General features: G+C 45.9%; 1 protein-coding gene across 1 annotated transcript in view; it reads left to right on the forward strand.

The window, feature by feature from the left end:
- The window catches only part of CDK6 (cyclin dependent kinase 6), a 198594-nt gene that overhangs the window by 48212 nt on the left and 126772 nt on the right, over positions 1–23610 (forward strand). Inside the window, exon 3 of the mRNA XM_088442192.1 lies at positions 17827–17962. Coding sequence (XP_088298318.1) covers positions 17827–17962 — 136 coding nt within the window. The remainder of the gene's footprint in view (positions 1–17826; positions 17963–23610) is intronic.

Below are 23610 nucleotides of genomic sequence, written 5' to 3' on the forward strand. Positions count from 1 at the left end.
CGCATATTGTTCTGCCAAAGCTTCTCCTGCTTCGCCACGTATCGAGGCGAAGTAGGAAGCAAAAATGCGCAAAAACCACTAAAAAAGAATGTAATCCTGCCGATATGTGAAAAAATAAACCCAATAAGAGCTGCCGCAATATCTTCGCTAAACAACTTTATGGCAAGTATTCAGAGACCGTAGAGAAAAGTGACTTCCTCTGCGGTAACTGCATATAAACGTTGAAGATTGATACAAGTGCCAAATTGTGCAGGTCCTTGCGTATTTGACACTTATAAACTGATAGTACATCTCCTCCATAGTCCTTATGCTGCCTATGGAACTACTTACATTCATATTCTGTTCCTGGGCTTCTCATGCCCATCCCTGTGAGCCTGGCAGAAGTCTGTAGCATGCGAAGAGTTAAGCAGATCTGGGTTCCCCAGAATGTCATTATTAGCTGTATTGCTGCTTTTGTCTCTGCAGACAGAGTGAAGCGGTTGTAGGGACAGAAGTCTATCGTTATTTTTTTCCTTCCCTCCCCACATTTGATGTGGTCGTTTGCATACAGCTGCCGAGTAGACAGTTACCTTTGAAAAGAACATTTGGCTGGTTTAATTTGATTAGGGAAAACCACCTCAATCATTTGTAGAATAAATGTGTTCTCATTTTCACTTGGCAGAAGGCGTTGGGAATGTACTGTTTACCATCACATACGCGGGGGAGCACTAAGGGGACATGGCGAGCTGCTTAAAGGTGCAGTTCCCCTTCTGCTTTTTTTTTTTTTTTTTTAAGTTCACTTTTTCTTTACTAAATAAGTAATGGTACATGTGGGAGTTTGCAGCGTTTCCTCAGTGGTTCGGATTTGAAGCCCCCTGGTCGCATAAACGGGTGAGACCGTTCTGTTAGTGCCGTCCTAGCTGTGGGGAGAGCGAGCTCTCTGATTGGCTGAAGGCGCGTCTGACATTACACTAGTGGCAAACGGGCAAACCTCTTCCAGCATTTGGATAAGACAATTTGCAGCTGCAAAAGTCAGTGAAGTAAAATGAATAGAGGTCTATGATAAAGATGGTATAAACTACTGGGAGAAAGCTCTGATAAGCTTTGCTTGTTGGAGTTTGGTATTATGTAGACAAAAGTGATTGGACACGCGCAAGGGAAATGCCTACAATGCATGCCGTTGCACACGAGTTCCAAATAGCCACTAATGTGGCGGTTCCGACAGGAACCCTTGGTAGGGAGGCCCATGCACTTACAGTTCTACCGAAACAACAACTGTTTTTATCAGGGCAACAAGTCATGTTTCCATGGCGACGCTGGACTGGTATACAGAAAATTCGGTAACCCGGATGGACTGGCCAGCTCAAAGTTCAAGTCTTGAGGACCTCTGGTATGAATTGGAGCTACGGGTGCGTTCTAGGCCAACTCGACCTTCCTCAGTGTGACAGTTGGTCACTGTATTTAAGGAAGAATGGCAAAACATACCGCCTGCTGCTGTCCAGGAACTTGTGGACAGTTTGCCAAGAAGGGTGACTGCAGTAATCAGTGCACGTGGTGACCTACAAAGTACTGACCTCAATAACATCTCGTTGATCTACTTGCTATTAGTATCCATTCACTTTTATATACATAGTGTACATTGGGGTCAGATTGTAGTCCCCATTGATAATAATGGGAACTGCGATCTGAAGTGCTAATTAGCACTTTGCCGGAGATTTCTGTGAAATCTCCTGCATTGTACCATTAGTACATAGACACAATACATAAAATTATGCAGAAACTGCAGTGTCTGCATGATTTTATGTAACAAACAGCTTGATACATAGGCCCCATAAACTGTCAGGTTATGAACTTCTGTTCAGCCGACCTGGCAATACGGCATGTGACCGCGGTAGCATGCATATTGGCCGTACACACTCAGCGATGCGGCCAATATGTCGTTCTGATTCGGCCGGAACGACATATCGTGCCGACATCATCTCAGTGTGTATCCAGCTTTAGGCTTTTCCCAAGAAATAGATATTTCAGCATCTCCAGTGGATATTGGACTTAGACAGTCACATTTCCTACCCACTATTTCAGAGTGAAGTCCCCATATCCCTAAGTCGGGGGGGCACTTTGAGTGTTATTACCCTAGAGCTACCAGAAACCTTAGTCAGGCACGACAGATGCGCACCAGAGAATGTAAAGGAGGCGCCTTCCATTGGTTACTACTACTCATGTGCCCAGGGCCAGTGCTACCATTAGGCAGCTTTAGGTGTCTGCCTAGGGGGGCCAGCCACTGGAGAGAGCCGCTGAGTCTGCAAAAAAAAAAAAGAAGGAAGTTTCTTTCAGTCCCGGCTGGGTCAACTGATGACCAAGGCTAATGCAGGTGTATGTGTGTGTGTGTGTAGACAGCCTAAGTGTGCTGGTGGTGGTTTTATTGAGTGCTGGCAGGGTGAGGTGTGTGTGTGTGTGTGTGTGGGGAGGTTAATGGGTGCTGACATATAATGGGGCACAGATGTGTGGCATAAATATATATTGGGGCATGGATGTGTGGCATAATGTATTGGGGGCACAGTTGTATGGCATATAAAGAATTTAGGGCACATGTGTGGCATATGTATTAGGGGCATTGTATAGCATAATTCACAGCTATTTGGAATACATTTTGTGCACAGCTGTGTGGCATGTGCATTGGGGTATTGATGTATTGCATTATTAATTGGGGATACAGCTGTTTGGTATATAATGATTTTGTGGCACAGTAGTATGGCATATTATGAATTGGGGGCAGTGTTTTGAGGCACAGCATGATTTTGGGGCTTTCCTGTGTGAAATATTAGTTGGGGTATTTCTGTATAGTATATTATGAATTTGGTGTGTGGCATATTATAAATTGGCATCACTAATGTGTAGCATAGTGTGGCATAGTATTGGAGAGAGCAGGGGTGGTGGATGAAAGTTGCCTAGGGCACCCAGACACATTGCCAGGCCCTGCATGTGCCTCAGGGAAGACACTGGTTCCTAGTGCACTGGCTTCCTTCCCATATTGATTCAGCTGACACAATGGCTGCCTGTACTGTCTGTTGACACTGAGTACCCTATAAAAGGAAAAGGTGTAGCATAATATAGAATAGCATAAAGGTAACTGTGCCATTTATCATGTGTTGCAAGATGGTAAATATGAGACTGTAGCCTATAAAACAAACAAAACTGAATAAAGAAATGTTTGCCAACCACTGGGCTGACTCATGTCACCGTGACACCAGCTGCAAATACAATTATCTGCTATTTTGAACTTAGGGCCTGATTCAGAGCCGGACGCTCTGACCAGAGCGCTCGCTCTGAATCAGGGCCCTCCTCCATGAAAATGGAGCGGCCATAGCTGTGGGTGACCACCCACAGCATATGCGAGCGTCCATGATGATGGTCGCGATGGTCTTGACCATCGCGACCATCGGACTTGCGACGGAGTCCCTGCGGTAGGGTCTCCCTGCCACAAGCCCTGGAGTGATTTTGGCTCTATCAGAGCCAAAATCACTCCCACTTACATCACTAGTGATGTCAGTGGGGCCGGCTTCAGACGGTAGGCGTTCCCATGGGAACGCCTCCGTCTGGCAGGCACGCCCCCGGCACGCCCACCAAAGCGGCCTGCTGTCAACCAACATCGACCGCACGCCCCCTTTGGTGCGAGACCCGGAACGATGGAAAGCCCGTCGCTCCCCGGGTCTCGCGCATGCGCACGATGGAGCTCCCTCCGTCGTGCGCATGCACAGTGGGGAACATCGACCCACTTGCGAGCGTACTGCCGCTTGCGAGTGGGTCTGAATGACCCCCTTAGCTCCTAAATTGTATGGACCCCCCCCAATAAAGGAAATTTACGGCACTCAACTAAGCAATAGAAATTCAGTATAGAAAGAAACACACTCAAAATGGTATTGATACTTCTTAAATATACTTACACAGTTCCTATTCCAGTCTATGGGACCTCCTACCCCATCACTCTGGGCCCACAAAGTTGGCATCAACCCACTCAGAATTCCATGTCCTAACAAGGTGTCTAAACACTAATACCAGCCTTCCAAGGACTGACGTATAGCACTGCTGTATAGTGCAATGAGCAGAGGGGTCTGTAGCTTACATAGCAGATCCTCTTTTGTGGAGACTCTAAACAGTACAGAGGTTCCAGGTGAGGGACCCCCAGCCAAACTAGAACAGAGGTTTTGGTAAATACTTTTTATTAAACTGTTGTAAAAGTTGGAATTATCCTTTCATTTATATGTGTAACTGTTTTAAATCGTTTGGCTTTTACCGCTTTGGATTTTGTTGAATTGTGTCCTTTCTGCGGTAGTGAAACGCGTCATGCTATTGAATAATTGATTTCTAGTGACTTGTGAGTTGTTGGATGTTTTCTTTAATACTTGGCTGTTCCGTAGCCATGAAGCTCAGCATGCAGGTACTGGATGATTGAGGTACTGTTGTACAATAACCAGGTGAGTGATGGAGCTGGGTAGAAATATGGCTGCTGAGTGGTGGGAGAAATCATAATATGAGTGGTGGGAGGTCGCAATTTGTAAGATGACGAAATAGAAAATATTGAATAAGAATGGATTTGCAAGCAGATGTATGGCAATTTGCAAAATGGTATTTAAATGACCGTTTCGCCTGTGCTAGTAATATTGGGGGTCTCTGTTTAAAAAACCGTGTGTCACCAGGTCCTCAGATCTTATTGCTTTACAAGTTGGCTGAGCTGTCTTTTGGGGTGCCCTGCGTCCCAGATGTGAACCCCAGAGTGTTGGGGACCTGCTCAATGAGGTGACCTTGACGCTGGTGGGCAGGCCCGTATTATTATTGGCCATTGATTTGCTAACTACCTCTGAAATTATATTTAATAAATTTAAATGTGAACAGTAATGATCGCATAGTGCATCTGCAACTCTGTTTTTTAGGTATGTTACTTTAAAATCTCAGCATGATGGCACCTTTAATTACTATTAGGGTGTGCAAGTCCCTGCCTATGCTTTACAAGTTCCCCTGTTATCTTGGGAGAGAGTGTTAAATCCACTGTGCACTTTATGTTCGCTTTCACGGGCTGGCTTCTTCCACACCTCACAGTAGGAGACCTGTAATAAGGAGTATAGGGATGCTTGCCAGAGAGCTACCTATGCTGATAGCTCGTATCCCTTTCTGAGTACATCTTTAGAATGGAAGCTCTTACGAGCAGGGCCCTCTACCCACTTGTGCTTCTCCTTACTCTACTTTCATCTACTTCTTACTCCCCACTAGGGCACCTAACACTTGGTTACTTTGCTTTGTTGCTAAACCTTCTATCGGATGAGGTGTTGTCATGTGTGCAAACCACTTATCATACTAACATAAAATAAAGACACTGAGACGTGGATTTGGCAGATAACTTGATGGCGATTTATTGGAGCAATAATAATTATTATTTATTTAAGGATGTATGGTGGCAAAGAAAGGACGGCCAGAAATCAGCCAGATCTGCTATGCCCACACACAAACAACAAAAGGCATAGCAGGCGTAGATCGCCCAGAGTGCATACACATAACCATGTAACTCATATCATCAACAAAAGGTAACGCTCACCCCCATCTTGACTTCCCACCCGTTTAGGTGGTGATACTGCCCCCCGTTAGGTTGGTACAGCCAACTTCCAGTCAACGAAGGGAGCGCCCTTAAATCATAATTGCACCCGGACTGGCGACCTGCCGTTCTTTCCCGCCACCCAAAACCAAACCCACAACATACCAAAATTTATAGGGGAGGGAGGGTGGGGAATCTGGAACAAAGAGGCTTTGGCCCACACTTTTATCCCACTATATAATGTTCCTGTTACAAACCCGCCCCTGCTTGCCATAGGCTAACTCCCACAAGTAATTTGCATACATGCCTGCCCCCATCCTAGAGGTTTAAAACACCTCTTTTCTTATGCAATCTTTCGGTTTCTCTTATCTGGGTGTTATGGTTGCTAATGTAGCAATGTATATTATTCATGTTCCTTGTCCTGTATTGTATAGTACTGTAAGTTACTGGTCAACCTATTTGTTTATGTAGTATGTAAGGTGCTGCGGAACACTTGTGGGGCCATATAAATAAATGATAATAATAATAATAATCTATCAGACTACACCATACAGTACTTGGCAAGTGCAGAGGGTGTGATTATACACTTTGCGTAATCATGAGTTCTAACACTATGCCGTCTGCTGGCGCAATACTAGAAGATAGCAAGACTTTGCCATCTCTTGTGCCAGTGACATCTTTCCAAAGACATCCCTAGCATGTAGGAGGGAGCTCTGCTCTCCTGGGAGTCCGGGAAATCTCCCTGGATTTCTGGAGTCTACTGAACAATCTGGGAAATTCGGCAATCACGGACTACATTATGCTATCTTCCTCGTTACCCCAAAACTCTCCTGGCATTTTTATGCTAATATATTTTTAGTCTACACAAAACTCTATATACTAAAGCAAAAATAAATGATGTGAAGCAGAGGACCAGTTAAGAGGTAATATATATATTTATCACATGAAAAAAGAAATATATATAATTTAACCCTTAGAGGGACTTCAGGCTGCTACCACCACACGTTACCAATGTTTCTGCACTTGGTAAATACTGCCTTACGCTGATACTGTACATCACCACTTTTATCACACAAGTTGTGCCCTAATTCAAGCTCAATTGAATGGAAAATCCCATATTTCAGTAGATCTCCTCACAGCTCACCACCGTGGTCAGTTTTCCGTGGCGCACGTGGATAATCTCTGGAGCACAAACTGTCTGGTGTATCTGTTTGCTTGTGGTACTGAAGCTTAGCACTGGTTGCATGCGCCCTCACTTTCGTAGACGTCCTTTGATGTAGCTGTGTGACTTTGACGTAGTAGGATGACTGATGAAATTAATGGTGTGATTCACCTCAGTCTGCCTTTCCACACAAGCAATCTGTGCGGTTCAAAGATTTTTATTTATTTTCTTCCAAACTTTTCTACTAATGACCCTATCACAGCCCCAAGCTCACATAGTTGCCTTTATTCTGAGCTAACAGTGCTCTAAATACAAGTTATATATCATTAAAGACCAATAATATTTTGGTCAAGCGATAAAACTAAAAAGACCCTGTTGCAATATGATCCTGGAGGACCTTGCCGGGAAAAAGTTCCAAACTTCAGCAAACTTAATATGTAACTTTCCTGGAGCCGTCTAGTTGCCTCTATTGGTAAATGATATACAGGTTCCTCTAAGATTTTCTTACATTCCTCTAAGGCCCTATTTTCAAAGCACATTCATCTTATATGACATTCAAAATCCTTATCTCACAATTTACAATAATACAGACTCCTGAATGTGCTCATATTAAACTTTCTCTTACACTAGTTTATCCTCCCTATTAGGAAACAGGGAGATACCTCCTGCATCACAACTACCATTAGTTGGAAAATGGGAACTGGCGCTAGACCATAGTCCTTTGTGAGTATTTGCTACATGGGCAGAACGGACACAGGGCCGGATTCAGACCCGCTCGCTAGGATGCATTCGCACGCAGCCAGACGATATTTGCAATCTGCGCATGCGTACGCATCGCAGTGCGTGTGATCCAGTCCGAGCAATCGGGAAGCGTTCCCTCGCTGCGCATAGATAGTCCGACTGAATGAGTGACTGGAGAAGCCGTTTGTGGGTGACAGGGGCTGGCCGCTAGAAACGGGAGAGTATAGGTGCGAACGCAGGCGTGCCTGAGCGTCTTAACGCCGTGTCAGAGGCATGCATAATTAAGACGCAGCGTTATAGGACACGTCACTTGGCTGAAATATACACTGAAGCGCTCGCAGTGCTTGCGGTAGGCTATGGTCAACCACAAGTGATATGCATCCGAAGGTACTCGATGTTACCGATGGTTGCATACACTTCCTGGAGATGACGTGGGCGTCTTAAGACAGGCCGGTGGGCGTCTGCATACACAATGCGATCACACGCTGAGACATAGTGGGTGTGCTAATGCCTTGCCGTGCGATTGCCTGCCTTGCTGAATTTGCATACGCATCTAGCGAGCGAACGCATCTAGCGAGTGGGTCTGAATCGATCCCACAGTACGAAGGGGGACAGTTTTACCACTTCCTGTAACTGGTTTTGGGTCTTTTTGCCACCTAGTAATAAAGTATGAGCTGGATTTTGTTCCCTGAGCAGATTTCTCAACTCACGATTGTCCCGGTTTTTTTTTATTTAGAAATTGTAGGAGCTCAAATAATACCGTTTTTATTCTATTTTGTTAAAATGAAATACTCATATTGATAGGTTGTGTAACTCTGTCTTTGTTTAGATGTTTACACAGAAAGACATTAGTTGGTCACTGCTTGCTGCCATATGTCTTTGATTACATCTTTATTAGTATCCTGTAATTAAAGCCAGCATACGCATCAGCGTGGTACCAAAGTGTGTTTTAGAGGAATGTTGAAAGAACAAGACCAGGAGCCAGACCGCTCCTATTCCTACACCTTGTTTCAGTGCGCACTTCCATCGGCCCTATCCCCGGTGCAAAATATCTGTCTGAAATCAGGTGCATTTATGCCTGCGCTTAACTGCGCTGCCCGTCTTTCTATCGACCCGTCCTCTCTGAACTTATCCTGCGTGATTAACCCCCATTATGTCCCTCCAGCTGCAGGTAGAGATGGGACTGAGTTGCATTTGATTCAGCATCGCCTGCAGCCGCGTGCGCCCAGATCTGGAGCGTGTACCGTGCGATAACACTTGAAATACAGTATGTCCACAAAACCAGTTTGCATTCAGCTCTTCACACCCTCTGTTCTGCTGCTTTAATCTCACGAGCATGGCCATCTACCCTCTTGTGCTTCTCCTCCCTTTAGTGTCATTTACTTCTTACTCACCACTAGGGCACCTAACACTTGGTTGCTTACGCTCTGTTGCTTATCTGGGTGTTATTGTCGCTAATGTAGCAATGTATATTATCCATGTCCTGTATTGTATTGTTCTGTAAGTCGCTTGTCTACAATTTGTTTATGTACTTTGTAAGGCGCTGCGGAACACTTGTGGCGCCATATAAATAAATGATAATAATACAGTGGTTTCCTGATATGTAACTTGGGGAACAGCAATGGAAGCAGAGCAACTATCAGCAAATATAAAGGCTAATAGTAGTTTGGAGACCAGACCTGAAGGGTAAGCTGCCAGGACTCTGGGGTTTATTTATCAAGCAGTGAAAAACTTAGTGAAGCGGAGCAGTGGAGAAGTTGCCCATGGCAACCAATCAGCTTTGAGGTAACATTTATTAAGTACAGCCTATAAAATAATAGGTTGGAGCTTATTGTATCTGTATTGTACGCTTACCAACAGAGACCAAGCTCTGTCACTAGCCTCTGTAAAGCACACTAGCCACCACCGACTTTGCTGTGTATTGCACAATCACTCTTAGGTCTGGATTATTTTTGAACCCGGGGTGGATGCAGGAGAAAATACAGGAACGGGTTTGCAGTATTGAAATGCAGCAGGTTTAATTGGATTATTAATATTCATGAAATGGTAGTAACAAGTAACTGGCAGTAAATAAACAAGTCCGAGTGATGTGAGGCAGAAACAAATGTCTTGGCAGGAAAGCAAAGTCCAAATAGTAAGGCTGAAATAAATGTCTTGGCAGAAAAACAAAGGACCTGATTCAGACCCGCACGCTAAGGCGCGATCGCTCGCTCTGAGCGATTTTCTCCCATCTGCGCATGCGTATAATTCGCAGTGCGCGTGCGCAAGCCATTCGTTGCGATCTAATTTTGGTAGCTCGTAAGCCACTGATCGCAGTGATTGCGGAAGGCTAAGGCAACCCCAAGGGCTGTGAGCAGCTCCAATGGCTCACGGTGGTCTCGATTAATCCTTAATTTCCCAGAGATGACGTGTGTTGCGAGTGGCAAGGGGGCGTCTTCAGACATTTGCGAGCGCACTTTGCCGTAGCTCGCTAAAACATAGTGGGTGTCCTTACGCGACGCAGTGCGAGCGCTTCATTTAAATATCTGGCCCCTTTTTGCCAGCGAGCGATCACATCTTGCGAGCGGGTCTGAATGAGCTCCAAAGTCCAAATAGTGAGGCTGAGAATCAATGACAGGCAGAGAAGCAGAACGTCCAATGGAGGGGAAGCAGTCTGGAAGCCGACTTCCCGACTGTCTAATCCCGGCAAGGGCTAAATGACAGGCGTCGAAGTCCCGACGCCTGTTATTTTACCTACGCCGGGAGCCCGACACCCGGCTTATTGATCGAAGGTAATCTGGGCGCCAGGCAAGCATAGTTGTGGGGGGGAGGGTTAGGTTTAGGGTTCCCGGGGGGGGGGAATTAGGGTTAGGCACCCCCCGGGAGGTTAGGTTTAGACTAGGGGAAGGGGGTTTAGGGTTAAGCACCCCCGGGGGGAGGTTAAAGTTAGGCACCCCCCCCGGGGAACTTTAGGCACTTAGAGGGGGGATTAGGGTTAGGCACTCCCCGGGAGGTTAGGTTTAGACTAGGGGAAGGGGGTTTAGGGTTAGGCACCCCCGGGGGGAGGTTAAAGTTAGGCACCCCCCCCGGGGAACTTTAGGCACTTAGAGGGGGGATTAGGGTTAGGAACTTGGGGGGGAGGTTAGGGTTAGGCACTCCTAAGGGAGGTTAGGGTTTAGGGTTAGGGGGTAGAATTAGGTTAGTAAATACTTACCATTGACAATCGTGATTTCCTCCTCTACCGGGATGGCGCTGTCGGGACGCGGCCGGCGGTAAATCATATGTATTCCCAATGGAGATGTGACTGAGGAACGGAAGTGTGTATACTGGAGTGGGCTCTGCATCCGGAGAACTGACAAAGTCACAACAGTGAGGTAAGTATCGGGGTCTGGCAGGGTAGATGCGGGTATCCAGGAACAGCCTGAGGCGGAGACAGAGCAGGAAACGAGTCACAGCTGGAACTGCAATAATAAACTAGCTAAGGAGCACAGAGAACTCTCACACAGCGTTGCTGTGTATACGTTGCACAGGCAACTAGAGGGTGTTCTGAACACCCTTATGTACCATGGGAAGGTGCAAGATTGGTTGCTGAGAGTTCACACCAGATGCTCTGACCTAATTGGCCCATTCAGGTCACATGCCCAAAACCAAGATGGCGGCGCCCAGCAGTCCCCAGCACAACAGCGCTGCCAGTCTCATCTGTCACCATATGGCCTATACCTTTAGGACATCCACGTGCACATCGCGCCAACCTCCAGACACCAGCAACCCCAGCAGTAGGACCGCGCCAAAGCACACGCACAGGGAGAGACCGCAACTCACCAGGTAAAACACCTCTGGTTGTGACAATCACCAAAATAGGATGGTCCTGTATTGTATACTGGCCACAGTTACTCTATAGCAGTCGCACCATGCCTATTTTTGCAGGAGTACACTTTATTACTTCCAACACTTATCCCACCAACCTCCATTGCTAGCCTACCATATGTCTGCCTGATCCATTCTGTCCCTCATACATCCTTAACCCTCTGGTTTTGTCCCTATTCCCCCACCTACCATTTTGCTTTTAGAATGTTAACTCGCTTCACGAGCAGGGCCCTCCCTCCCTCTTTTTTCATCCCTCCCCTTAGGCTAATAGAGCCAATAGGTATACAGTACACCGTAACTATGCCCATACATGTATTTATGTATATAGGTAATTTGGGATGTAGTCATACATTTACAATGGCGACTTTCTTAATGTCAACACCACAGTGTCGATAGTTATGATATCGACGTTGTTGAAATGTCGACATTTAACGTAATTGTTCTGCAGAATGTTGCCATGTTCACAATAGTGAATGTCGACCAAAATATACCACAGCCATGTAATTCTGTTACAGCGGTTACCCTGTTTTGTAGCTTTCCCTGGAAGGGGGTTTGGATATTTGTGGCGCCTTATAAAGGTGGGTACACACTAAGCACTATATCGTACGATATATTGTTCTGATGCGGATTGGAACAATATATTGGCCACTTCGCTCAGTGTGTAGGCACTGTCGCGCGTTCACGTCCGTCGTCGGTTGCATCCGGTGGCCAACGCCATACCCCTGGCTGTCGCATCTGCCTTCGCTGTGAACACACATGGTCTAGTAGTGTGTCAAAAAACAGGCTAATTAATCCTCACTCATGATGAGCTTGAGAATTTAGCATTTCTGCAAATTACCATATGTTCACATTTTTTGGTGCATTCAATAAGCATACATGTCCTGGACCAGACATCTGGTATTCGGTATTGGACAACAGACGAACATCCATAGTCTTTGCATAATAATGCATTCAAACCAATCCGCAGCAGATTTATTTGCTAAGACAAATTTACAGTTTCCATCACAAATTTAAGACATTTTGTGTTTCCAAATGCATTTGGGTTACAGAAGTCATCCATCACAGTGTAAACTTCCATTGCCCCCTGGAAAAAAAATGAATGGGATTTATTTGCATACTTTATAACAGAGAAATCTTTTTTTGTTTCTTATAAATATGCCTGCATCAGTAGCTTTGCCAGTGTGCCAAATACCTGGCAGGAAAGATGTTTTTGAAAATTCGAAAGTAAATTTAGGTCAACACAAAGAAATCATACAGTCGGGAATATTTTAAAGTGTTTATACTTACGTGTTTGGACCGGCCTGGTTCCTCTTTATTTGAATGTGTTATGTTACAAGCAGTCCCTTTAAGTCTTCATTGTGCATTCATTTCAATATATTTATTGCAGGTTACGAACCGACCGTCAACCATCAGAAAATAACTTGCAGAGATTTTTATTCCATCAGATTTTCTTTTCTTTAATTATCCAGCAGCAGAATCCTTGGTTTGTCCTGCGTTGCATAGGGATGGTCACAGTGACCCTCAGAAAAATAATTTATAGGCAGATCGGACGTCACCGCCAGTTGTTCTCATGGCTTTTCGAAGGGTCTTGGAACATGTCTCGTGGTTGTAGTGAGGGAGAATAAAGTCATATTGGAAGATGTTTTGTGTAAGAGAGAAATACTTGTATTTTCCTTCAGGGAAACTAGAATGAAAATGTTAGCTGTTGCCGCAGGACAGTGAAGCCGACCAGCCGACAGGGAAGAGGGCAGCAGCGAATTCCCAACAATCGGAGTGCCTCCATACACTACCCGATGTATTGAAGAGGTTTCCATTCACTTCTCCATTCTGAAGTTGGCCAAACGGTAGTTGGGTAGATTGTAGAGGTTTGAAAACCAAACCGAACGATCCAGACCATTTTCCAGCCGTTTCAGGCTGTGGACCATCATCATTCATTACAATACACTGAAGAAAGATTATTGCGCAGTGTATGGCTAGCTTAATGGGAGATTTTTATTTGATTTAATATAATGCATAATACATAATCCAGGGGTGCACGCAATATAGATGTTGATGCAATTGAGCGATTATTTGCTACTGTGTCTGCTCGAGAGTCTTGAAAAACCTCACTGCGCATGCGCAAGCCAATGTGTGCGATGGCATACGCATTTTCGTATGACATCGCTGTGACTTCATACGGTATCTGCGATCCATTGGCATTTCAGGGTGGAAACTGGGAGGTAACCAGGGACGGTTCTAGACTTTGCAGAGATTTTCCTTTGGCGCCCTGAGCTCAGGGGGAGTGGCCTGTTTGGGGAAGTGACTATGGTTGCCAAAAAAAGACATAAAGAAAATAGTAATTGCGGGGTGCCGTTTGCCAGGGAAGGCCGTTTGCCAGGGGTGATTGCTGTTCGCCAAGGGGGATCCATTTGCCTAATTCTTGCCTTGTGAAGGCAGGTGATTCACTCCTCCTTGCTAATGCTCCTCCGTCTTCTCTCTCACGTGGCTGTTTTCAGAATGCCAGGCCCGACCACGTCACACCTGACACCAGCATTCTGGGAGACCGGGACTCTCAGTGGGAGGGAGGGAATAGCAGCACTGTTTGTGGCGGCGGGCTAGAGCAGGCGGGTGCTGTCAGATTAGTCGCAAAGGCAGAGTAACTGAGGCTGCACCCCCGGGTGATAGCCCTGCTTGCCTGTCCCTAGAACCACCACTGGCATTGACCTAAATGAATTGGAAAAAGAGGAGGTGGCATGGGCGTGTTATGGGAGTGTCAGGGACGTGCTTTGGCATGCGGCTGCATTCTTTTTCGCAGCACCACAGCCAAGAAAGTTACAAGGGAGGCGCTGCGCCAGACGGGCTGCTCGCGGAGTCGATGTTGCGACCGATAGTGTGTCAATGGTGGAGTGATCGGATCCACAAGTGCAGTTGAGCATTGCCCAGATATGTAAAGTGGGTGTTGCAGCGTTTGCTCAGTCCGTCGCACGAAAGTACACAAGAGGAAAGCTCAAGCTGATATTTGCATATTTTCGCACTTGTGAATCCGTGAGAAATGGCAGCCGCGCATGAACTGCATGCACCTCTGTATCAGGACCTTTATCTCTACACTGCAAATGTAGCATTGGAGGTAATCAATTGTTCCCTCCTGTTTAAACGGGATGTGGTCAGCATCCCGGGGTGCGGGATGCCGACGGTCTGAATACCGGCACCAAAATCCCGACAGCTCGGGATCCCAGCACCAGTAACTATCCCTTCTTGTAGCCTAACCCTAACCCTACCCAACCCGCACCCTAATCCTCCCCATTAGTGACTAAACCTAAGTCTCCCCCCTTTCTGCCTAATACCCCCCCCAGTGGTACCTAACACTGTCCCCCCAGGGGTGCCTAACCCTAACCTCCGCAAACCCCAAAACCTAACGCTAAACCTGCTATGTTACCTAAACCTAAACCCTCCCCCCACAGCTAACACTAAGGACGCCCCAGACTTTACCTCGTTCGGGCAGGCGTTCTTCTGTATTCCGGCGTCAGGATTAAGATAGGCGTCGGTATCCCTTGTTGGGCTACAGCCTTCGGGATTTAGGCCGCCGGTCACATAACTACATCCCGTATAAAGTACATGACAATAAGTAACTCATATGCTTTACAGTTTACATGCTTCTGCCTTACACTTTTCTATATACACTTTTCCATTCTCTCTCCCATCCTAGTACTCAAAACAGGAAACCTATCCACTAACTCCTGGCTGCCTATAGGAGCCATGCTAACCCACTCATGGGTTCTCTGCCCTGTCTGTTGCATTTGCAAATGGCATGTTAACCCCTGCCTCTTACCGATGTCATTTAAGATCTGGCTTCTTGTAAGTGCACCCACCAAGCACTACACATTCATTGATGCCATGCTAAGCTCCATTCATTCATGGGTGACACTCTAAGACCCGTCCGCTCGCTGGTGTGCTCTAAGCCCCGCCACTCTACTTGGGCTGGCAAAGAGATCCTAGCGAGGGAGAGGGGCACTGCTTTACCTGTGCCAGAATGGTCCTTTAAACTGGTTGTAATTGTCATTTACTGCATAGGGCAATGTCGCTGTGCTATGCTACACTAAAGGCCCCCATACACTGTGCGATATAGCAGCCGATCCGATTCTATATATCGCTGCTATTTTGTTCCGTGTGTGGGTATGATATCGCCCAGTGCGCGCTCCCGTGGGATCGTACACCGCTCCTCCAGATCTTTCTGCATGTTCAGTTGATCTGGGGGAGATCCCATGTAGCACTATGCGGGTGGGGAAGGGGGTGTCGGCATATCGGGTTGTCGGCTACCCGATCGCTCTGTGTGTGGGGACCGCCCGATATGGCAGCCATCGGACTGGCCAACGCATCGCAAGGTGCATATTGCACCGTATATGGGGACTTTAAGGAAGATTTTTTTTTTTTTTATCATATCACATTATTACTTGCTACCACTGTCTTTGGGTTGTTTTCACTCCAGGATTTTTTTTTGGCAGGGTGCACATTTCAGTTTTGAAGAACAAAATTTTGTATGTGATGCTAAAGATGTGTGGGGTATTATGAATTGGGGACACAATTGTATCCCTCCCAGCATTCCACGCAGCGTGTGCGTCACTTGACTCATTCACAGAAGGACTCCTGGTTCCTAAACCTGGAATTCTTTCTATTGCAAAGGACAGCTCTGACTGGGTGAGCTGTCCATTGTGATTTTCTTCAAGCATACGGTGTTAGTAAATGCTGTTATGCTTGTGATGAGTGATCCCACCCATTGTGACTAAGACGCATTTATGGGCGAAAAAGATGTTAAAAAGGAACTCGGTGCAAGCCAAGGCACACCGGATCCGGCGTGCCGAGAAGGTCTGTTTGGCACAACTGCAGCACTAGTGGATAAGGACACATCTGCAGTCTTTAGACTGCTTTTGTATAGAAATATACTGTATATAAATGCATATACACTGGTTGCATAATAGAGTATGTTTCTTGTCTATTTAAATGACATATGCACTGCAGGAAGCAAATTTAATACGATTAATCATACTTTGGACAGTGTATGATTTTTTTTTAATGGTTTTTGCTACTAACTCAGGATTTTTCAAAGTCACAAATTAGCAAACTGTTATTTGCCCCAATATACAGCGGGTAAAATAAGTGTTGAACACATCAATATTTTTCTCAGTAAATATATTTGTAATGGGGCTATTGTAATGACAATTTCACCAAATGTCAGCAACAACCCATGCAATCCACACATGCATAGAAATCAAACCATAGACGTTCAATAAATTAAGTTATGTGTAATAATATAAAATGACACAAGGAAGAAGCATTGAACACATGAAGAAAGGGAGGTGCAAAAAGGCATGGAAAGCCAAGACACCAGCTGCAATCTATCAGTAATTAGTCAGTGGGGCCGGCCCCAGACGGTAGGCGTTCCCATGGGAATGCCTCCATCTGGGCAGGCACGCCCCCGGCACGCCCACCAAAGGGGGCGTGCTGTCAATCACCATCGACAGCACGCCCCCTTCGGTGCGAGACCCATAACGACGGCTTGGCCGTCGTTATTCGGGTCTCGCTCATGCGCACGATGGAGCCGCCTCTGTCATGTGCATGCGCACTTGGGCAACATTGACCCGCTTGCGAGCTCTCATCGCTCACGAGCGGGTCTGAATCAGGCCCAGAGATCATAGAAGAGGCCCACGGAACCTTCAAGATTTGAAGATTGTGTGGAAGAATGGGCCAAAATCACACCTGAGCAATGCATGCGACTAGTTTCTCCATACAGGAGGCATCTTGAAGCTGTCATTACCAAAAAATGCTATTGTACGAAGTATTAAATTAATTTCTATAAGCGTGTTCAATACTTTTTCCCTGTGTCATTTCACATTATTACACATAACTTAATTTATGGACATCTATGGTTTGATTTCTTTGCATTTGTGGATTGCATGGGTACGGTGAAAATTTCATTACAATAGCCCCATTACAAATATATTTACTGAGAAGAAAAATATAGATGTGTTCAATACTTATTTTACCCGCTGTATATATATGTATATGGTTAATGTTAGCAATCAATGGTGGATTTTACCTAGGGCCTGCGGCCCCCGCCCCCCCCCCCCCACTCCCCCCACTAAAATCCGCCACCTCCAGAGAGCCAGTGAGTTCGTGCTCTGCCTTGACTGGTAGTGTCTTCCCATTAGAAGCGCTACCTACCAATCACACACAGGACAGACTGTCCCAGGACTAGGGACTGCAAGTCCAGGCTGCGATTAACAGAGAGAGCTCTACCAATAGGAAACCACTCCTCTGTCTTTTCGATAGTTCTACCCGGCTTCAGTGGGCTGCAGCTGATACAGTGCCTGTGCGCAGGGACCTAGATGGTATGAGCTGTCGCTGTTAGCAATTATTAAATATGTCACCTGTACCTTACATAGAACAACAGCAGTTTCTGTGTATGCAATGTTACAGGGTAGTCAGATGTATACAATATTTAGATTATTCATTATTGTCATTCTTTCCTCCGCAGGTTATTTGATGTGTGTACTGTATCGCGGACAGACAGAGAGACAAAGCTAACACTGGTGTTTGAACATGTCGATCAAGATTTGACAACTTACTTGGATAAAGCGCCAGATCCCGGAGTCCCCAACGAAACGATAAAGGTATATACATATATACTGTATGTGTATCTAAATAAAGGTGATGCATACGTCTTCCAATGCAACTCAGCAGTCCTATTTGAATTACTTTGAATTTTTAGAAAATACCATAATTATTTTGTTTTGCTTCTTTTAACAAATAAAATCTGCCCAAATTGTCCAAATAAACGTGTTTTTTTTTTTGATTAATATTTCAAGTCAGTGAGCTAAAAGCAAATGTGTATATTGTTTATTTATAAGCACCACAAAGAAATACATTTTGGGTTCTTCCTTTGGCATAATCATCCTTTCTATAACAGAAAAAAACCGACTCTACGTTTTCATAGCAGAATCTGAAATTGAATATGATTATTATTATTATGTTTTTGATATTTTTTGCCATCTTGGCTTAAAGACTTAAAATGTGTAGAAATAAGATGGTACCCAACAAGGCATACCATTTTTTATATAGAAACTAAATTACCTGTGGCCTCCTCCAGGATAATAGCTGTGAGCACCCACCAGAAATCAATGCCATTTGGCAGAAGGTCAGGATTTTTATTTCTTTTTTCAAAATGTCCTTCATTATGGACCATGAGTGGGACTTGTTGTCTGCTGTTTTAAGGTATATGCGGGCGACAAGTTCCACTTGTCCTCAGCAAAGGGGTTAATAAGGTTTTAAGACTGGAATGAGATCGTTTTAGACCAGAGGTTCTCAAACTCGGGGCCTGATTCAGAGCCGGACGCTATTTGCGCTCGCTCGTTCAGGAAAAAGGGGCCGGATATTTAAATTGAGCGCTCGCTCTTTGCGGTCTGTTGACGCCTCTATGTCTGAGCGAGCGAACGAAATATGCGCTCGCTATTTTGTAAAGACGCCCCCCTGGCCGTTCGCATCATACATCATCTCCGCTATTTATTAGATTAATCGAGTACATCGAAAGGCGTCTGAACTGCTCGCAGTGCTTGTGGTTGGATTTTCCTACCGCAATCATGCGAACAGTTCAGGCTAAGAGACAACCAAGTGACGTGGTCGATGACGCTGCTTTGTTAATTATGCACACCCTTAAAACGCCCGTTTTGACCGTTTGGCACGTCTGCGTTCGGATCTCCACTCCTCGTTTTCAAGCACCTTCCCCTGTTACCACCCACAAACGCCTCATCCTGTCACTCAAATTAGCAGGCACTCGCTAATTTGAACACGCGATTTCCGACCGCACTGACTGGTTGGCGCATGCGCATTACGACCCATATGCATGCGCAGATGTGCGAACATCGCTCGGAGCGAACGAGCGGCTGCTTACGAGCGGCTCTGAATCAGGCCCTCGGTCCTCAGGTCACACAGGTCACTTTTTCCAGGTCACCCAGCAGGTGCACAGGTGTATTCATTACTCACTGACACATTTTAAAAGATCCACAGGTGGTTATAAATATTTCACCTTTGATTCTGTGAAGAGACCTGGAAAATATGTACTGTGTGGGGTCCTGAGGACCGAGTTTGAGAACCTGTGTTTTAGACTAACCCGAAATGCAAAGGTAAATGGAACTCGCCACTGGTTTTATTATGTCTGTCATAATTGCATGCATTACAGATGGTGACCTTGATGCCTCAAAGCACTGGGGACATAGGTTCCATTCTGAATATGTCCTGTCTGTATGGAGTTTGTATGTGCTGCGTGTGCTCCGGTTCCCTCTCCCACTACAGTGACATACTTGGTAAATTATTTGGATATTGACTAAATTAACCATATTTTGTGTGCTTCCTCGGGTCAGGGACTGGTGTGAATGATTTAATGTTCTATGTAAAGTGCTGTTTAATATGTACAGATGTGTCCTCAAACAATATTGCTGCAGTTGCGCCAAACAGGCTTTCCCATGCAACTCAGCTTGCACCGTGCTTCTCTTTTGCCCGAACTTGCGTCTTAGTCGCAATGTGAAGCAACCAAACCGCTTCATAAGACAGCTCTGATTCATTTGATAAGCAACACTGATATTGATATCTCCTGTCCTGATTCAGCGATGGATGGAATTGCAGAAACGGACACAAGCAGCTGCGTAACTTCATCCATCCCAAATGCAAAGCAGCAGGAGGTGTCTGTAGGAAACGGTCACCTCCTTGCTGCATCTGCAATCCCAGCACTGCGACTGTGGTTGCAGACTGGGATCACCATCACGACCGATGGTCGCGAAGGTTACTCTTTTGGTCAGGCTGCGGCAGCTGAAGCTTACCGCAGCCGCCTGGCATGTTCCTGGCAGCTGCGAGGCCAGAAAATCTGCATCCACCGAGACAGGCCTAGGCCTCATTCCTCCCGGAAAACGGGGCGACACGCCCCTGTTTCCATGAACGGTGGTCAGTCACACCCCTGCTCCGTACCCCCCCCAAATGCCGCAGCATTTTAATTATGCCGCGGCTTGGGCGGGGGTCTGCAAGCGAGATCGCTAGACCCATTCTGCACATGCGCAGACCACTCACCATTGGAGATGTGCGCTAACCACCTGGTTAGCGTATGTCTCTGAATCAGGCCCTGTGTGCGACTGAGTCTGAATCTGTATACTAGGTGCCACGATGCACTGGCCGTGGCTTTATTACACGACAAGTTATGTTGTGTTTCGTATACAGGCCCTGATTCAGACCAGTTCGCTATTCTGCATTCGCACGCAGCCGTCAGCAGCCAAAGTATGCAAATCCCGTGATTGCTAGCAAGACAGCACGTCCACTATGTTTTGCCGTGCAATTGCGGTATGTATTTAGACGCCCACCAACCTGACACAAGACACCCACTTGCAGGCAGTGTATTAAACAACCGGTAACATCGAGTAACATCGGACCCATACGCACCACTTGTGGCTGAGCATACCCTCGTGCAAGCACTGCGAGTGCTGCTGTGTGTCATTCAGCCATGTGATGTGTATGTTGACAATGCATCTTAATTATGCACGCCCCTGAAATGGCGTTCCAACGCACAGACACACCTGTGTTCACACCACCACACCCCCGTTACCATCGACCAACCCGTCACCACCCACACACACGGCACGTTCTGTCACTCATGCTCGCGGTGCGTCTGTGTACTGGCTGCGATCGCTTCCCGATCGCATGGACTAGTTCGCGCACTGCGTCTTGTCCGCATGCGCAGAGTACAAACATCAGCAGGCTAGGAGCGAACGCAGCCATCCGAACGGGTCTGAATCAGGCCCACAGATTCAGACTGAGGGGGTCATTCAGACCCACTCGCAAGCGGCAGTACGCTCGCAAGTGGGTCGATGTTCCCCACTGCGCATGCGCACGACGGAGCTCCCTCCGTCGTGCGCATGCGCGAGACCCGGACTGCGACAGCCAAGCTGTCGCTCCAGGTCTCGCACCAAAGGGGGCGTGCTGTCGATGGTGACTGACAGCACGCCCCCTTTGGTGGGCGTGCCAGGGGCGTGCCTGCCAGACGGAGGCGTTCCCATGGGAACGCCTACCGTCTGAAGCCGGCCCCACTGACATCACTAGTGATGTCAGTGGGAGTGATTTTGGCTCTGATAGAGCCAAAATCACTCCAGGTCTTGTGGCTGGGAAACCCTACCGCAGGGTTTCCGTCGCAAGTCCGATGGTCGCGATGGTCAAGACCATCGCGACCATCTTTTTGGACGCTCGTATATGCTGTGGGTGGTCACCCACAGCTATACGAGCGTCCAGGAGGACGCTCCATTTTAATGGAGGAGGGCCCTGATTCAGAGCGAGCGGCTCAGTGTCTCATATCACTTTAATCAGTGTTGTCTGATGACACATTTTCGGCCAAGAAAGACATGAAAAAGACGCTACACTGCTCAGCACAGGTCACTCTCGGCAGGCGTCCTGCGCCACATGGCGTATTGAGGCTAGATGTATGAGGACACATCTGTAGGTAGTATATAAAAGATCAGAACCTATATAATAATGTCTGTTGAAGTGCAGAGGAAGAAACAGGCACATTATCCCCAAAATTTTGGGAAATAATGGGGGGAAGATTATGATTTAAACATTTTACAATCTAAACATTTTTTACTAATTAAAAACAATTTAATTAGCCATTAAATGAAGGTAAAACAATCATTGTGACATTTTCATTGCAAAACTAGCGTTCCGGAAAACTAAAAATGTTTAGTAAAATATTATTATTCAGCTTTTATTAAGTAACTAATATTTCTTAGATGTGATTCTTAGTCCCGCTTCTTCTGAGTGCATGGTGTTACACGGTGGTAACATCTGTATGGCGAATGTAATTCTCAGTATCTGGTCTAGTCAGTATGGCGCCACATCCGTCATGTAGAGGTATTAGCTTGTATGGCGAATGGACCGTTGAAAAGTTTGGCCATGGATGTAACATGGGAATTACGGTAGGAATGGCTCCCTCCACTGTGTGGGTGATGCGATCACTTAAAAACATCTGAAATGGCCTACACACAACAAAGAGACGAAATTAAGGAAGCTGTTCCCGTCTCAGTATACGTTTAGTGTAATTTGACATCATACGCCCACACAGATTTTAAGGCATTTATTTTATTCTCGGCGCAGGGTGCAAGCTTGCTATATCTGACATTTAATTCACTTTTCTTTGCCAGGAAAAATATTCAGTGTATTAAATAAAACATTTTTTCTTGTCTGGATCTAAATATCCTGCCACATCAAGTGCATCTCATGGGCACAAGACTGAGCCGTCTTGTAGCCTTATATTTGTTTTTTACACTCACGCACATATACATATATATATATATATCGCCTGATTAATGCTGTGCCAGCCGTTTGCAAAATGTCAAATGTAATAATCGGAATTCCAGCAGGTTTGTGATAATCCTTATCCTCTGTTTTTGTTAGGTGTTGCCAAACAACTATGTAGGTTTATGGTGAGGTTAGGGTAGGTGAAAGGCAAATAGAATGTGCTATAGTGGCGTTTTTGTACTGAGAGGGATAATATAAGCAGCGTTATAGTATCAAAACAACACATTATTCATCTTTAAAAGTTCACTAAGCCTCAAAACACAAGCTTACATCTACTAATAAATATTTAGGGGCCCATTTATTAACCCAATGATTAGATTTTTTTTACCAATGCTATTCGCGATAACATATTCTGTATCATCTGGATGTATTGTGAACACACCCTGGGACAGAGAACTCTCGGCTGCCCAATGTACCTGCGCGGTCACCCTACCTGGCGTGCGCGAGTAGCCATTACTGGGGAAGGATCCGGAGGATCCCTCTCCCGGTAAAATCTGCGGTATGTAGCCTGTAGACTACAATGCCTAACGGGTCCAAGCTTGGCAAATCTCACAATTAATCAGCTCCCATATAAATCTAAGGGGGCTGCTATTGCGATTGAAAACAGCAGATATCTAATACATTCTGGGGATGCGTACATTTTGTGGGTATCCCCCCATCGCCAGCCGACAAGTTCACAGCCCACTTTTTGCACAACTGTCGGTAATATATACGGAGCTTTGGCCGCCCAGACAGATCTATTCCAGTATCACTGGGTTTTACAGACATCTGCAGGCAACTCTGGACCCAATTTACCAACATTCCCATTAAGTATCCTATTGATTGGAGTATTATGAGACAGTGTGCTCCTATTGGGGGTCACATAGTTGGGTATCACAGCATGTGTTTGCAGCATTAGAATCCTATCAGAAATATACATACCTGACTCATG

This window comes from Taudactylus pleione, unplaced genomic scaffold, assembly GCF_031769625.1.
Source record: "Taudactylus pleione unplaced genomic scaffold, aTauple2 ptg000306l, whole genome shotgun sequence".
In the NCBI taxonomy this organism is placed as follows: Eukaryota; Metazoa; Chordata; class Amphibia; order Anura; family Myobatrachidae; genus Taudactylus; species Taudactylus pleione.